General features: G+C 33.4%; 1 protein-coding gene across 1 annotated transcript; it reads right to left on the reverse strand.

Moving 5' to 3' along the window:
- Positions 1 to 738: 738 nt before the first annotated feature.
- On the reverse strand, positions 739 to 8,612 carry LOC110693645 (putative E3 ubiquitin-protein ligase RING1a). Its single transcript, XM_021870793.1, has 10 exons — positions 7,767 to 8,612; positions 7,583 to 7,634; positions 5,777 to 5,835; positions 3,769 to 3,850; positions 2,797 to 2,917; positions 2,604 to 2,645; positions 1,937 to 2,395; positions 1,543 to 1,650; positions 1,253 to 1,426; positions 739 to 1,171 (listed from the first exon to the last, which is right to left on the reverse strand). The coding sequence occupies exons 1-10, from the start codon at positions 8,005 to 8,007 to the stop codon at positions 1,145 to 1,147; spliced, it is 1,365 nt and encodes a 454-aa protein (XP_021726485.1). The 5' UTR covers positions 8,008 to 8,612; the 3' UTR covers positions 739 to 1,144.
- Positions 8,613 to 17,968: the final 9,356 nt, after the last annotated feature.

Below are 17,968 nucleotides of genomic sequence, written 5' to 3' on the forward strand. Positions count from 1 at the left end.
TCTATTTTCAAAAACATCAAAAGTTACCACTTTCTTGCCTCCCAACTACCACATGACGTCATTTTGGGCTCATTCTTTCCCTTTCCTCCCTATTTCCCTCACATTTCTCATTCCTAACTTGATTCTCATCCCCCTTTCACTTTTTTCCCCCCAAACAATAAAAAACACTTCAATTCACTCCTCCAAATCAAAATTGACGAACAATTCTTGGTGATTTGGGGGAAAAAAGTGAAAGGGGAGATGAGAATCCAAATAGGAATGAGAAATGTGAGGGATATAGGGAGGGAAGGAAAAGAATAGGCCCAAAATGACGTCATGTGGTAGTTGGGGGGCAAGAAGGTGTTAACTTTTAATGTTTTTGAAAGTAGAAGGTGGTAATTTTCAAAAAAAAAAAAAAATAGAAGATGGTAATTGCTAAAATGGACATAACAAAAGGTGGTAATTGTCAAAATTCCCTAAAAATTATAATTAAGGTGAAATACTCATAATCTAAACAAGTCCCTTTACTTTCCACACAATCAACAAAAAGATACAAACCTTAGTTTCCCTCCTTTCAATCCCAATCCCAATAAGTTCAAACTCAAAGCCATACACTCCATGATTGTTCTACATTTCTAGAGGCTATCATCAGCAAATGCATCACTCCTTTCAAAATTCTATCATTCTCCATATTGCTTGAGGTTAATAGTTAACAGTCATCAGCAGATCACTCAACTTCGTTATCGGAAACTCTATAAATAGTCTTGGGCAATTTGGAATCAACTAATTCATATATGTCTTGTAAATTCAAACATTAGATAAAATCATCCCAACATTTGCTGGGCAAGGCTTACCTAATTTACATTCTATCTCAGCGGCGGAAAAAACAGTCTGGCATTTGCCAAAACCGTCATAACGCAACGAAAAGAAGTTCCTATTTAAATAGCTTAAACACTTGAATTCAGACATAAACAACCTCAAAGCGTCAGCTGAAATCTTGAAGCCACGAAACTCCTCAAACTCCAAGCTAAAACTTCTTAATCTGCAAACACCTGAAACCCTTACTTATCTGTATATTTCTTTTCCCTTTACAAATATGTGATGTGTTGGAATGTTGGACAACTCCTTGTGACCGCCAACATTATTCCTCAGAAACCTCTTACACTCACAGCTTTTTCCGATATGCCAACATCTGAAATCAACATTAACAAAGTGACATTGTTGAAAACCAGACAACCATTCAGTCTAGTAACCAAAGATATAGAAGCCTTACCAAGTGGCCTTGAGTGAAATTGCTTGAAGCTTTAAGTCCAGCAAGGGTTTCTTCAGAATTCAACACTTGCAACTCATCTTTGCATGCCTCAAATGCAGTCGAACTTAAAGAGCTTCCTTTTGCTCCCAAAATTTCAACTTTATCAGATGGCAACGAGGTCTGATGAGAAATAAACTGCAAGAATATACAAATAATAATGTTTCATAAACACGTTTACGGAGGGAGGGTAAGACAGAAATGTCCCCTTTTTGGGGGTGAATAAAAGCTAAATTTTGGATCAGATGGTTTACTTCGCATATTTGCCCCACAGATAAGGCTGGCCTGCCACACAAGTAGGAGTGCTCAAGAAGAAGTTCTTTCTGCTCGTCGAGAGAAACAAGCACTACTTGAATATCCAACTGGAACAACAAGAACTTATTTCAGCACCCTTACCAAAGGATTTATTCATAATCAAAGCCATTGATACAACGTTATTTTACCTACTCCAGCAGTGTATATATAGTATAAATTACCTCTACAGTAAATTGAGCATGCATCTTATAGCATATTAGCATAATCAACAGTTCTCTTTTGTTCTCATAAGCTATACTAATATTATATCTTATTATATGAAAGTAAAATTTTGATAAAGATTGGTTCTCATATATAAAAAGCTCGTCTCTTACAGACATGCAACCAAATTACCTCACTTTCATTCTGCTCCCATGTCCGAAAATAATCAGTCAACTTCACAAAACGACCACGAGAGTGCTTGACATTGCCACCATTGCCACTCCCATATCTAGTACTGCTCCGTAAGCCACCTCTACCCCAGGCAAGAATTTCTGAGGTTCCAACAAATGCTGCTGGTGAAACCCCAGCATCCCTGTGGACCACCTCCTGTTCATTTTCATCACCACCTCCATCTCCGCTAGCGGCTGCTGGCGATGGCTGACCTCTCCACCGCTTTGATCTTTTAGATTTAGACTCTGTGCAACGTTCATCTGCAGAAGATGAATCTTTACCGCCATCATGACCATTGGCATCATCATCATCGTCAGACCTATAGTTTCTTCTTTTTCGATGATTACTCTGTGATCTTTTCCTTTTCCGGCCAAGTGCTTCACTCTGTCGGCGGAAAGTTTGTGCAATTGCAGCTTGGATCTGTTTGAGTATTTAGAGTTTCAATAGTTTAATGCCCACAAAGAAAGAAAAAACACCAAACATGGAACTTTTCTTTCAAAGACTAGCCTCATCCAATGAATTCCAAGAAGGATTGATGCCAGAGCTAACAATAAACGTAAATGTGCAAGACAAACACATGCATGTATGAAAGCACGAAAGCCAAATCCCTAGAAGAATAAGTTTTCACCTGCTTGTTTCGAACTCTTTCATCTTCCTGAAAAGCCAGCTCCTGTCACCAAGTAATTATCAGGTTTGCCAATAAGAAAAGCATGGAGAAATCACAGTTGATTAAAGAGAGTGGCCCAGAGTGCACAATATAAGTTATAAGACATAACAATATCAGGATAATTGATCAACATATAGTTACTAGAGAGGCATACCTCTTCTTCATATCGATCAATATCAGGATATAATGCAGCAATCAGTGCATCATAATTTGGATCATCTCTTAAGGACCGCCGACTAGCACAGTGCTTGCGGCAAGCAGGGCATTCATTGTTCCTGCTTAACATTATTCAAGGAAAAATGGTTTACATCTACCATGCAGAGTATCCATTTAAAAAAAAAAAAAATTAAAAAAAAAATATAATAATAATAATAATAATAATAATAATAATAATAATAATAATAATAATAATAATAATAATAATAATAATAATAATAATAATAATAATAATAATAATAATAATAATAATAATAATAATAATAATAATAATAATAATAATAATAATAATAATAATAATAATAATAATAATAATAATAATAATAATAATAATAATAATAATAATAATAATAATAATAATAATAATAATAATAATAATAATAATAATAATAATAATAATAATAATAATAATAATAATAATAATAATCAAACAAAGTGCATGTTTGTTATTATTGCCAATATTGATTATTTAAGTCTGGTAAAAATAAAAACAGGGTTTTTTTTTTTATTTTAAAAAATTACCAACACTTTGTAAGTTATCATTTTTGTTGTCAACTTACAAAATAAGCATGACCAGTATGAGTATGACTAGTGAATTCAAAAGAAGAAAACAGGTAGTGATACCGATATAGCCCTAATTATAAGACAGAAGCACTGTCAAATCCTAACAGTAACATTATTAAAAGAATTTCCCATAAAGGAGACTAAGTTGTGCACAGCCTTATACCCATACAATAAAACAGAGGTTAATGGGCCCTTTATATAAAAACGCAAAGACCATAAGAATTGTGAGTAGTTTACGAGTTTAGTCCATAGAGACAGCCAATTATTATGCATATTTTGGTTCATAGGAATGTACAACGCTAATCCTTAAAAACAAAAAGGCACTAGCATATTTGAATATACACACCCCATCCGCATTGATTTGTCAATGCATTCTCTGCAGAAGCGATGCAGACATTCCATAACTGTTCTTGTCTTACGGATGATCCCTAGCACATAAAACAGAAAAATATAAGTATCAAGGTACCAACCAGAGAAACTTGAGTTTGAAATTATAAGTGAAAAACAAGAAAAGCATTAGCTGAATGTCAGAGAATTTAATATTGTAAGATATCTCAACTGCTTGAGGTTGTTGCTTAAAGAATAAAATCAGGAACAGCCTAGAACAAGTGATAAAGCTAAAGATACCAGATTGATGCATAAGATGAGAAATAAAAACGCCATGCTTATTTCATCAAAGTCATCAGGTACTAGTTCTTAGCACACATAAAGGGGAAAAATCACATTTTGGAGCATCAACTTATAGGAAAACAATTAGCTTTACCTGTTAGGTGATTCCATAAACTGACATGATCACATAGGATAGGAGGAAGAAAAAAAATCAGAGAGCCAGATAGGCATTATGTTGATTAGACTGAAAGTAGAGATAGCCTACATAGTATATGTTTAATGTATACTTTATACACATGTAAGGATTTCTTTTCCCTCTTCCTGAAAGAAATACATATAAATTTACACAATGTTGCCGATTTAAACATTCGCTCCACATGTCAGAACCGTGACATACAAAACATCAACAAAAATAATCAATTCTGGGGTGTTCTTATAACATGGTATACCTAAATTATCACAATTGGACAATATATTGCAACTTCTGAACAAATTAAAACTATTACTGGTATGTAAAAGGGAAGTCAGGTTCACAAAGCTATATCGGGAATCAGCTCAAATTGCTCAATAATTTCCCCTTCTCATACACTTTGATGGTAACATGTTCATGCAACATAACTACTATCTAGTTCTGTATTAATTAGTGCCTCCAAATGAGGGCCAAGAATCTCTCTAATAAATAAGTTCCATTTCCTCTGACCATTACTGCCTTTTACAACAACAAAAATACAGGCCAGTATGGATCTTTCCATTAATGGGGTCTCAGGACCTAACCAGTAGAGAGTAGAGACTGATAATAATGGTTATTACCTTAACTGTACAGGTTTAAAATTTTACAAAAACAAAAAAATAATGTCAGCCAAAACTCACACTCAAACAACCCATATCAATTAGTGAAAGTACCTCCAATTTAAACTTTGAAATCAAAGTAATACAGTACAATCTCCTATTGTCACAAACCAGATATGTAACAGGCCAATTTACATCTATACTGATAGACAAAAAGAGATTATTAATTGTCACTCATATGATCAGAATTTGTGATCATCTAGAGAGCATGTATAACATACACCTGGCTAATATCATGCCAAACTTAATATAAATTATTTTGGGAAAACGAAAAAAGTTAGGTCTCAGCTCTCAGTTGGCAAGGAATAAGCCTATTTTAGACAGAACAGTTGCTACAACAGTTACCACCAGTACACCACAACTTGCAACAGACTGCAACTTACAGGTTTGAACTTTGAACTAAGGAAAAAAGAATCTAAGCTTGTAGCCTACAGATCTACAGGTGTTATACAATTTACCCAACACAATATGATACCCTTATCATGAAATGGCAAACCAGCATAACATGGAAAAATACAGAGTATAAATATTGCATGGAATATTTATTTTAACCATGATAAAAATATGTACCCATTGCAATTAATCATTTAAATTCTCAACGTATATCACAAGACTGAACAGAAAATTCCAATAAGTGATTCTATGACACAGTAAACAGGTAGGCAAGCAATTGCAATATACCCATTTCCCAGCTTATTCTACAGCATTAAAGTGAGGATTCTCTTTAGTTACACTATCCTTTAGGCTTTAAATAAAAAAGTATGAACAAAACAACACCAAAATCATACTTGCACAGCATTCACATACATAATTATGTACAATATAATGCTAATATGATCTAAAATGACATTGCCATCATTAAATTACACTCCTATGTAAAGGATTATGAATCTTACCAAGACATATTGGACATTGTACTTCCTTGCGAATATCTGACAGTTTAATTAAAATTAATCTGCTAAGACAATTAAAAAAAAAAGGAGGGCATTACAACAAACTCAGATAGTAACAAGTAGAATTCAAAAGACCCAAAAAATTGGGTTCAAATGGGTCTTTATACATTAAGAGCCCTCAAAAGGAATGAAAATAATGACAGTAATTACATTATAATCAGATAAAGCAAAACAGGAAGAAAATATAAGAGAGAATAATAATCATAAATGATATGTGCACATAAACAACTAGCTTATCATGCAATTAATATTGTTGCATTTTAAGTTTTACTACCTCCGTAACTTTTTAGTTTCAATATTTTGATTAGACATGTTTGCCAACACATCACTTTGAATATTAGCTACGCTCTTAGTTAAAAAAAAATAATAAAAAATAATGTATAAAATATATATTGAGATTGACTCCAAAACAGTTAAATAATGAAATTAACTATTATACAATAGTAGACAAAAGTGGTCAAAGTTAGTCCGGGAATAGTGTAAACAGTAAAACGGAACTAGTATTTGACTGTCCAAGAAGCACAATAAAGAGTAAAACTGCCCAGCAAGCTCAAAAATCTCCTTGTTTCTTACAAAAAGTTGCAACCCAAGAATGTTAATTATGAGAAGATATAACCATGAAGGAGCTTTACCGCAACATGCAACTGCATTTTTTCCCTAATCAAGTATTATCAATTGAAAACTACTGCAAGATGGTTCCTCACCATAAACTAATAACCTCATAGTTGTCCATCTATCAAGGATAATATAACAAGCAATAATGAGGATGAATAAAGAATGTTGGTTCTCATAAAACCCGAAAAAAATGAGACAAAGCTTTCAGCAAGATATAAGCAACAAACACTTTCTACAAAAGAGAAGAAACAAACACACTCCATTAAAAAAAACAAACACACTCCATTAAAAAAACACAAACGGTAGCACTAAAACTCGAGAAGAAAATGTGGAATGTTAAGGCATAAACACAACAATAACGACTACAAATGAGGTACAGACACTGCAAGTCCTATGGCCTATACTAAACAAGTAATGAATGTCCTTCTATGAGGAAACTCGAGAAAGAAAAGCATAATTCTAACAGCCCAGAATTTCAGAATAAATCATCATATACATAGTCTACTGCATGCTTACAGCAAACTTCCAGCCAAAAAATAACCGAATCAAAACAAAATAAAAATTCAATTAAGTGAAAAGTTAATTCATACATCAACAACAGGAACTGCAGAACATCTAGCCGTATCAAACATAGCTGTAAATAGAAATTATTCAGCAACAAAGCATAATATTAATCACAGAATAATCCAGCATCAACATAAATGAGAACCAATGTATCTAACATATCCTCGAGACTCATTTAGAAATAGATAGCCAAATAAATATAGCTTAGTCAGCAAAACTATCGGGAAGTAATTCCGAAGACCTCGGATCAAATCCCGTCTACATCACTGCCACCGCCACTACCGCCACCACCACCGCCCTTTGGTATCTCCCTCGACACCAAAGAAAAATCGAGACACGCTTAGAACGCACAGCAAAAGACACGTCTAATTCGAGCACAATAGTAATCTCAGCCATTATAAAATGCATGAATGACTAACGCAATTTTACGAGCAGCCAACTAAAGAGGAAAATCGAGCACAATAGTAATCTCAAACACGGCAAAAACTCTAATCCTACGAAAATCACTGAAATTCGAGATATTCACAACCTTAATCATGAGTGATGAAGATAGAAACTGCGATAACTTACCCTTCCTTATTGACGTTACCATTAGTGATAAACGACGGAGTTCGATCGGTCACTGAAAATCAAAAATCACATCAACACTAACAAAAAATGAAACTGCTCATAGTAATACTCGTAATACTGGCAAAAAATCATTCAATTGAATCAAAAAACAACAAAAATGTGAGTGTAATAGAATCAAACAAACCTCTTCCGCCGCCATGTTTATCACCTTCATCATCTTCCGCATCATCATCATCATCATCTTCGTCGTCTTCGCCTTCTTCATCTCCATCTTGTTCCTCCTCATGTGGTGCTTCATCATCATCATCATTCGCAGCAACATCGCGTTGCTCATCAGGCTGGTTCTCCGGGACATCTCCGGCGGCGTTGTTGGGAGGATCCTCGTCGGAGTAGTTATCCTCCGCCGAACGTTTCTGCGCTGGCATTGTGCTGAGGAGAGAGAAAGTAGTTAAGGAAACTCCGATCCGCCGCCGCAAAAAGTGAACGGAATAGAGGTGAGGGTTTCGCCGGCGGAGGTGGTGGCGGCGAGGAGAGAGAAAATGGGAAAGAGAGAAAGGATAGAGGAAGGTGGTTGAGTATTGTTTGCTGCTTCTCTTCCTTGTGTCGTTGAAGAGGAGGAGTTTTATAGAAAAATATTCAGGATTTGCAGACCTTACTATTTTCCTTTTTTTTTCTCTTTTAATTATTTTACAATAATAATTCGGAGTAATTATTTATTTATTTTAACGAAACTTCTTTTTTTTTTTAGACGGGCTTGAAACGCAGCGTTTTGAGTTATCGGGGGTGGTATATGAGTGAAACGGTGAGTTTTGGAGAAATGGGTTAATTATCTGAAGCCACGTGGTTTACAGGAGGGATGGCGTTAAATTACATGTGAATGAAAATAAGGACGTGTGTGTATTTTTATTTTCTTCCGGCAATTTTATTTATTTATTTACCTCCCGCCATTAGACTGTTGTGAGTGTTTTCGGTTAAGTTTTTACTCAAATATTAGCTGAAAATAGTATAGTGCACCCGGGTGCACCATGCGCATGGTGCATCCGAAAAGAATATTAGGCTTATTTTAAAGAACATGAGGAAAAAAAAAAAACATACGAGTGTTTGAAAAAGAACATGCATAATAGTGTTCAACACAAGAACATGTTTGTGTTTGACAAAGAACATGGCCTCCGAAAAGAACATTAGGCATATTTTAAAGAACATAGAATAAAAAGAACATGTTAGTGTTTGAAAAAGAACATGCTAGTATTTGAAAAAGAACATGCATAATAGTGTTCAACAAAAGAACATCTTTGTGTTTGACAACGAACATGACCTCCGAAAAGAACATTAGGCATATTTTAAAGAACATGGAATAAAAAGAACATGTTAGTGTTTGAAAAAGAACAAGCTAGTCTTTGAAAAATTAACCTTGCTTGGTTATCTTCCAGTTGGCTTCAATTCATTACTATTCTTCTTTCTCCTCTAATTGTTCTTTTTTGAATAACTTGTACTTTATAGCTTTAATTTTTATTTTTATTTTTTTAAAAAAAACCCCTAATTCACAAAATTAAACAATTTGACTTTAAAATTATTGACGAAAAACAATTTGCATGTACAAAATTTATACTTTTACTTGAATCCACCATTTGTTTAAGTTTGAAGGTTGAATTGTTGAAATAAGTTCAATTTTTTTCTTGGGTTTCACTTTGAAGATGAACAATTTTGCTATTTTGAAATTTTTTTTGAAAAATAGAAAAAAAATAGAGAGAAAAGTTATGGAGAGAGAAAATGAGTACTTTGGAAATGATTTTTACCCAAATTCATTGAAATTCTTAAATGAAAACGATGGTGTAAAGGAGAGAAAAAATTGGCAGCAAGAAAGAGAGTGATAGGAAGGGAAAGAGGAGTGAGAAATTGCAGGAGAAGAGAGTGATGGATTTGCAGTTGCAAGAAAATAAAAACATGTTCATTTTTTACCCATGTTCTTTTAAATATACTAAATGTTCTTTAGGGTGCACCAACCACAAATTAAATATTAGCTAATACAACTATACAAGTACTACTGTCCATTACTCCACTTGTCTCACAAGTCACAATATATGAGTAACTTTTTTTTTTTTTGAAAGGAATATATGAGTAACTTTTTATGGAGCGACTTTCTTATTTATAAAACGTTGTCAAGTGTTTGATTTTAATATTTTATATCCTCTTTATTGCATCTTCGTTAGCTAGATAATTTGTGTCTTGTATAATCTCTCGTGTCCTAGTGTACCGTACTTTACAACTTCGCCTGGTAGACTAGTACAATATTCATGAAGATGAGCACTAACTTCGTCACTTAATAGTTGTATAATTGTTTGACTAACATTTTTTTACAAAAAAAAATCGATTGTATAAAAAATATGGGTAATTTGTAAATTACCACCCAAAAATAAGACCATTTTTTATATAACCACCCAAAACAAAATTATTTTTATTTAACCACCCCTTAAATTAAATAAGCGCGCAGATTATCACCCATTTCTAAATTCCGGTGAAAATTCCGTCATTGGGCCCCACTTTTTTTTTTTTCCTTTTTTTTCTTCTATTCTCTGGATTTCTCACTCCCTCTCCCCGATTTTTTCACTCTCCTTCCTACCTTCTTCCTTTCTTCTTCCATTTTCACAAGAATCATGATGATGATGCATATCTACAACAGGGTTTTCATGGGCAACACAATCATCAACAAATAAACCGTTTTTATCAATCTGAGCAACGTTTTCTTGACAATTTTCAACAACTGAGCAACTGGAAGCATCAAAATCTGACCCAGAAACAGAAGAATCACTCACCGAGGGAAAATTTGGAAAACGGTGTTGTTCATCAACATCTTCTTCTTAGATTTGTGATGCTTTGATTTGGGTTTCTTCAATTTATCACGATTCTTAACAAACTGATCAATCAGAGAAGTTGGAAACCCAGTTTCAACAACGAGGGACCCACCTCGTTTAGGCCCTGTTTGCAAGTCGGCAACAAGCCGAGAAATCCGATTCCCTTTCTGTTTCTTCCATAAAGATGGCATAATTAATCAATCAATCAAAAATTCAAGTTACCCAGAAAAATTAATCTCTCAAAATCCCAGATTTTGTCGGGTATAAATTCATCCAAACAAGGAACAAGAAAGGGGATTTGGGGATAATTTGGAAGAGAAAAAATAACCAACAAAGGAAAAAATTGAATTGGGGATTTTCTTAAAATAGAAACCCTAATTTAAGAAAACCCCCAATTCAATTGAAGCATGAACCCTAAATCGACCCTTATTCTTTCGGTGGGGTTTGTTGAGGGCGGTGAGATGTGTGTGGAGGGCAGTGAAGTTGAAGGCGGTGGTCGGTGGGGTGTGTTGAGGGTGGTGGGGTAGATTGCAGTGGCTAGGAAGTATACAAAAATGGAGGAGAGAGAAAGTGGGGGAGATTGGGGCGAGGATTGAAGGTGGAAGAAGAAAGGAAGAAGGAGAGTGAAAAAATCGGGGAGAGAGAGTGAGAAATCCAGAGAATAGAAGAAAAAAAAGGAAAAAATAAAAAATAAGTGGGGTCCACTGACGGAATTTTCACCAGAATTTAGAAATGGGTGGTAATCTGCGCGCTTATTTAATTTAAGGGGTGGTTAAATAAAAATAATTTTGTTTTGGGTGGTTATATCAAAAATGGTCTTATTTTTGGGTAGTAATTTACAAATTACCCTAAAAATATTGTACATCTAATATAATTATATAACGTTATCTTAAAATTATCAAAATTTACTCTGTAATAAGTTATAAGTTACCTTAACACAAGGAAAAGTTATTTATACTTGATTGATATAAGTTACCCAAAAAATTCTAAAAGTCGCCTTAATTTCAATATAAAAGTTACCTCAATGTACAGTAATATTAGTTTACATCGGATGTATATACAAAATCTGAAAATGGTTTATGGCTGCAATGCACTAAATTGATCACAATAACGAAGTATATCTTAATTGTATACTGATAAAATTATAGATACTAATATTTAAAAAGTACATATATTATTTGGACACTTCTAATAAGATTTCACTTCACTGCATATGTTTATTCTTTAATGAGCAAATTTTAGCACTAGTTAGTGAGAACTAGTGAGAACTAGCACTAGTTAGTGAGAACTAAGAATTTATGGGCAAATTTTTAAAGGTTTGGCCTTCAAAAGAGAAATGATGCAGCTACTCCCTTTGACCCTATTTTTTTCATCTCATTTGACTTTTCATAGTTTTCAAGACACATCTTATAACATATCCATCTTCATTTTATATGCGTAAAAATTATAAAAATTGATATTAGCAAAAAAAAAAAACAACGAGGTAAAAATAAGGGACCACAGTATTTTTTTTAAAGGAGATAGCATTTATTCAGGAGTTGTAGTCAAAATCACTTAATAGTTCAATGCAATAGTGATGGAATAAAGTAAGCTTATTGATTTGTGTAGTGTTTATTATGGATCGAAGTATTAAGTTTGCAATAAACAAAATCAATTCAAAATACACTTAACGAATAAAATTAATTCTTGGATAATTACTCGATATGTCTGAGCTTGTTGAACACATAACAAGTCATACCAAAATATTTGTCAAAATAAAAAAACATACTCCGTATTAGTTATCAATTTACCGTTAAAGGCTAGCAACTAGTTATGGCAAACCAGCAACCAATAAATTTCCCATTTTATCTCTTATTCCAAGCCGCCTCTGTCTTTTCTCTTTCCTCCCTCTTTTTCTTTGATTTAATTCACTTTTTATTATTTAATTTATTTTGCTTTGATTTGTTCTCTTCGTTTGTGAGGGTCTGTCCCAGTTTTTGTTGAGTATTTTTCCCAAATTTCTAGGATTTTGATTATCATAATTTAATTTTTAGGGTTTTAATAATAATTGAGAATGAAGGTGACTTGGATCCATATGGGTTTAGGGTTCGTCTTCAACTCTACGATCAAAATATCAGCGCAGATTGTGAATGTCTCTACTTGAAAAGATGTAAAGACATCGAAAATCACTGTTCGCGTCAAGTTTGAAGCAGTGGAGTGTGAGTTATGCCCGATATGCAAATTAGTTATGCATTTGATTGTAAAAATTGTGTTAGTTTCTCTAGATCCTTGGTTCCCAAATCTTTATTAATATTGTAGATGTCGTATGACTATTTATTTTAATAAACTTAGGGGGCCTTTGGTTCGCAAAATGGTATATGTTTGGAATCAAGAATAGGGTTAAGGTGGTATCGGGTTGGAACTTGATACTTAATACTATGTGTTTGGTTCAATTCTGGAATGAAATATCATCCCCTTAATTTCATATATTTGATACCTAAGGGAATGGAATGAGCCAAACCCACCTCCCCCCCCCCCCAAGGTTTCTAAACCCCATACCTCATGGGTTTGAGGTGTGGGTTTAAAAATCATATTTTTGACAACCAAACATATGGTATGAGTTTTGGTCATTCTAAACCCATACCTAATACCTATAATCCGCGAACCAAACGCCCCCTTAGTATTTTTTACAGACCAATAAACTTAGTTGGTTAGCAAAGTGATAACTTAATTTTGAGCAAAATTTAAAATAAGACTCGATTCGAGATTTGAGATTTTTTTACGGGTCTACAATTCCAAATATCTAAAAAAATAACTTGATCATATTCGATTTGAGAACCTAATTATTTGTAAAAAAAATCTAAAATATCTCATCTTTTTTATTAGATTGGATCAATGGCTAGTCAAATTGGATCTTTTTTCGATCATAATCCCAAATGCAAAGCATTGCTACAAAATCATACAAAGTTAAAAGCATAGATGGTTGGTTCAAGCAATTCATCAATCACGGCATGTAACTCTCACATGCAGAAAATAAAAACCATCTATATAATGTAACAAATATTTATTAATAAAATATAAAAAAATTAGATTAAACAAATATTGTTTAGAATCATACCTCGGAATTGATGAACGCGGTCATCGAAGTAATTGACAAGTAAACCCTTTAAGAAAAATGTGCATCGCGATATTTTACTTTCTACTGAAATGTATGAAGAAGAGTTTGTGAAGAATTAAAAACTGAAATCGATTCAAGAACAGAAATGGATCAGCAATCCGAGAGGAAAATGTAAAGTTTATAGAATCAATTTCATATTTTGGTAACAGAGATCTTCTCTTGGAATTTTGAGAGAGAAAATGAAAATTTATGATGAGCAATTGAAAAGACAGGGATGATATTACCTAGGTTGGCTGAAGCAGAGTATTTATGTGAAAAAAATTAGGTTTTGGGGGTAATGGATTCAGACTTGTTTTAAGTCCACACAAGCAAAAGAGTTGAACACATGTGAGTTTAAGTTCGGCCCATGAAATACTGAATCAGTAGGCCCATTATTGAATAATTAATCGTTTGAGCTCAAACTTGTAAAAAATTAAACCATGTTGATTTAGTAAAGTTAAGCTTAAATTGCTATTAAGAAAAAAAATCTGATTAATATGCAAGCATGAAATTTAATACATGTATATTATGCGTTCTACGTGCTAATAGATTATGAAATAATAATTCAAGTTGGATGAAAATGACATACTCCGTATTATTTATTGTAATCATGTTTATGAATTACTCTTTTAATAATTTATCATTTATGGAAGAAATGAAATTATGTATACATGTTAATAAAATATAATGTGTTGTATTGGTATCAGAGCAACTTTGTAACATTGTTGATTTTGTGGATTTAAGAACCCAAGTTAATCACCTAATAGGGGGGATTGTAGGGCTATACCAACAACTTCAACCAAATTTGTGGGCAATTTCTGTTCTTGAACTATATACCACCAACTTTACTAAAATATGTTGGCAGTTTTTCAAGCTCAACTTCACCGTCACTGTCCTCAAGTGGGGATGTATAATATATGCTTCTCATGATTGCTTTAAAGAGATGTAATGTCCTACCCATACCAATAAGAGTTTTTTTTTTTTTTTTAATTTTTTTTAAAAAAAAAAATCTCACATGGAGTATATGAAGATACTCCACAATTATGTGTTGTTGGTTTGGAGCAGTCTTATTACGATGGGTGACATATGAGAAGTTTTTTCAGTAAGGTGTTATATGAACTTTTTTTCCGGTTAACAAGTACTTTTTAGTTACCATTTATAATTTTTGCAAATTTATGTCTTATATAATTTAATTTGAAAAAATTGCCCGAAACAATCCGACCTTTGGGCCGTCCGCTAAAAATAATTCCACCTTTGGATTATTTTCAAATAATCCGACCTTTATACCTCTTCTCTTTAAATGGTCCTAATCGGTCATCCAACTTGTTATTACAAGTTACTTGACAAGTGTCAGCCAATAAATGGTAAAAAAAAATAGAAATAAAAATAGGAAAAGAAATAAAAATAAGTAAAAAACAGAAAAATAAAATAAAACCCCCGCCCAGATTCCGGCAGCCGCCCCTGCCCACGGCGTCCCTCCTACCCATCCACAATCTACCTCCCCGATTCGTCCATCAACTCCCCTCCTCTTCCCGATTCCGGCCATCCCCTCCATTCCCCTCCTCGTTTCCGGTCACCCCATCAATTCTATCCTCCCCGATTTCGACCACCCCCCTTCCCTAGCCCACTAACGAAACGACGAAACCACCTCTCCTACCTAGCCCAATCACCCGAAGCCCGCATACATACTCCCCTTCCTAAATCCCGAAATCCCATCACCTCCCCTTTTCCAGCCCTGAAACCTCAAGGGAGATGGTATTTCAGCAATGTTTCGATTCTCCTGATGGCCGTGATGGGTATTATTATTCGGTGTTAAGAATGGGAAAGGATGGGGTTTCAGGTGGTGGGCTAGGGAAGGGGGCCGGGACGATTTCGGTGGGGAGGTGGTTTCGGTGGGTGGGTGGGTAGGGAGGTGGTTCCGGTGGTAGGTCTGCCGGAGAGGGTAGCCTTTTTTTTTTAAAAAAAAAATTTCAATTATTTTTATTTATTATTATTTTTTTAATTTTTGACCAATCACGTGGTGACACGTGTATAACAATCCCAAGTCACAAGTAGTAACCTGTTTAACCGGTTTCAAGTTACTTGGGACCATTGACAGCGGATTGGGTATAAAGGTCGAATTATTTAAAAATAATCCAAAGGTGGGATTATTTTTAACGGACGGCCCAAAGGTCGGATTATTCCGGACAATTTTTCCATTTAATTTTATTGTAAACTACTACCCTTTTTTTTTACTTTTTTTGTGTTATACTAATACCATATGACCAATTTTTTAAAAATTTTCTACTGTGGGGCTTACATTCAACTATTTCAGTTATTTATGACTAAATTAAGCATAAATTGAAATTTGAAAATTTAATACAAATTTTATTAGAGTGTATATTGAGTGCTAAAAATGCACATTGAAATCGCAAATGAATTTAAGCATGTTCGAATTCTATAATTTAGCATGGATTTGAAAAACCTGGCCGTAAACTTATTATTATTATTATTAAATTAATATATCCCCAATTCGAAACTCTAATATTAATTGCGTGTGACTTAGGAAAATTGATATGGCAAATGATTCTTGTTAGTTCTTCATTTAAATGTTTTCAATTCCTTAAAGTATGGCGAAAATATAATTATTTGTGAGAAATTTAATGGTCATGAATCTACAATAAGGTTTTAATTATTGAAAACAAATTATTAAACTTTAAACTTTGGATAACCTAAAAAATTAAATTAGTTGTAATTTGAGGTTTAATATAGCAAACTTTAGCATTAATGTGTTTAAAATGAGTTTTAATTGAATATAATGAGTGTAATTAATTTTTTTTTTTTAGGAAATGTAATTAAGGTTATTTAGATAGTTTGAAATTAATTAAAGCATTGGATGTTGGCCGCATTGATTAAAATTTTGACAAAATATATATATCTTAAACTTAGTGGTAACAAAACAAAAACCTAGTGAGCGATAATTTGACAATAATACAATTTCTTACTATATAGTTGTTGTACGGAACCACTCTCAATCAAGACCTATTTTAATCAAAGTAACAAGTTTATATAGGCAAGTAATAAGTTTGTATTCCACATGGAATAATGACTAACAAGACACTGAAATTAGGGAAACAATTGCAAATTGCCTCAATCACAAAATTGAATTTTGTATTAAAATATAGGCGACAACTAAATTATATTAAGGAAGTTAGCAAGAGAAACAAACACTAGAGGGATCGATGGGAATTGATACCAACCATCCATATATATTGAATCTATAAAAATAGGCAAAAGAAGAACACAATACACTTGAATTGGGCGATTGAACGAGAAACTACCTGTTCATATTTACTGAACTGAACTGGTTGGAGCTGAACTAAACTAAACTAAACCGAGCTGAAATAAATATTTTATAAGAGAGGAAAATTAGGAGCTGAACTGAATTGAACTGAACTGAATTGAGATGATTGGAGCTGAACTGAACTGACATTAAGCTGAAGTGAACATGCCCTAAATTGCCTTCTTTCAAAGCTACAAGACTAAGTAATTCCTAAACCAAATACCTAATAAGGGAAAATGACAAGTTCTCAAGAATAAGAGGTGGATTTCTAATAATTCATATATAAATATATATATATATATATATATATATATATATATATATATATATATATAATTGGTGTTATGGATTTTCAGTTTATGGGAGGCAGTATGGGATCCGTAGTAGGGGAAAAGATCACCCGATTGATTGAGTATGCTGCCAATAAATTAATCCCCCTTATTATAGTATGTGCTTCCGGGGGGGCACGCATGCAAGAAGGAAGCTTGAGCTTAATGCAAATGGCGAAAATCTCGTCTGTTTTATATGATTATCAATCAAATAAAAAGTTATTTTATGTATCAATCCTTACATCTCCTACTACTGGTGGGGTGACCGCCAGCTTTGGTATGTTGGGGGATATCATTATTGCTGAATCGAACGCCTACATTGCATTTGCGGGTAAAAGAGTAATTGAGCAAACATTGAATAAGACAGTACCTGAAGGGTCACAAGCAGCCGAGTTTTTATTCCATAAGGGTTTATTCGATCCAATTGTACCACGTAATCTTTTAAAAGGCGTTCTAAGTGAGTTATTTCAGCTGCATGCTTTTTTTCCTTTGAATCAAAATAAAGGCGAGGATTAAGAGCAATTTTTATATTTGTGTCAAAAAGCTTTTTTTTATTCCAAAATTAGGATGTCGCGAACCAAAAACCTCCATGCTTATTTCCTTTAGATTCCAATAAAAAAAAACTATATATATATATATATATATATATATATATATATATATATATATATATATATATATATATATATATATATATATATATATATATATAATATACATTACCCCATATGCCACATGTCACCTCCC

The sequence above is a fragment of the Chenopodium quinoa genome, unplaced genomic scaffold, assembly GCF_001683475.1.
Source record: "Chenopodium quinoa cultivar QQ74 unplaced genomic scaffold, ASM168347v1, whole genome shotgun sequence".
Taxonomy (NCBI): Eukaryota; Viridiplantae; Streptophyta; class Magnoliopsida; order Caryophyllales; family Amaranthaceae; genus Chenopodium; species Chenopodium quinoa.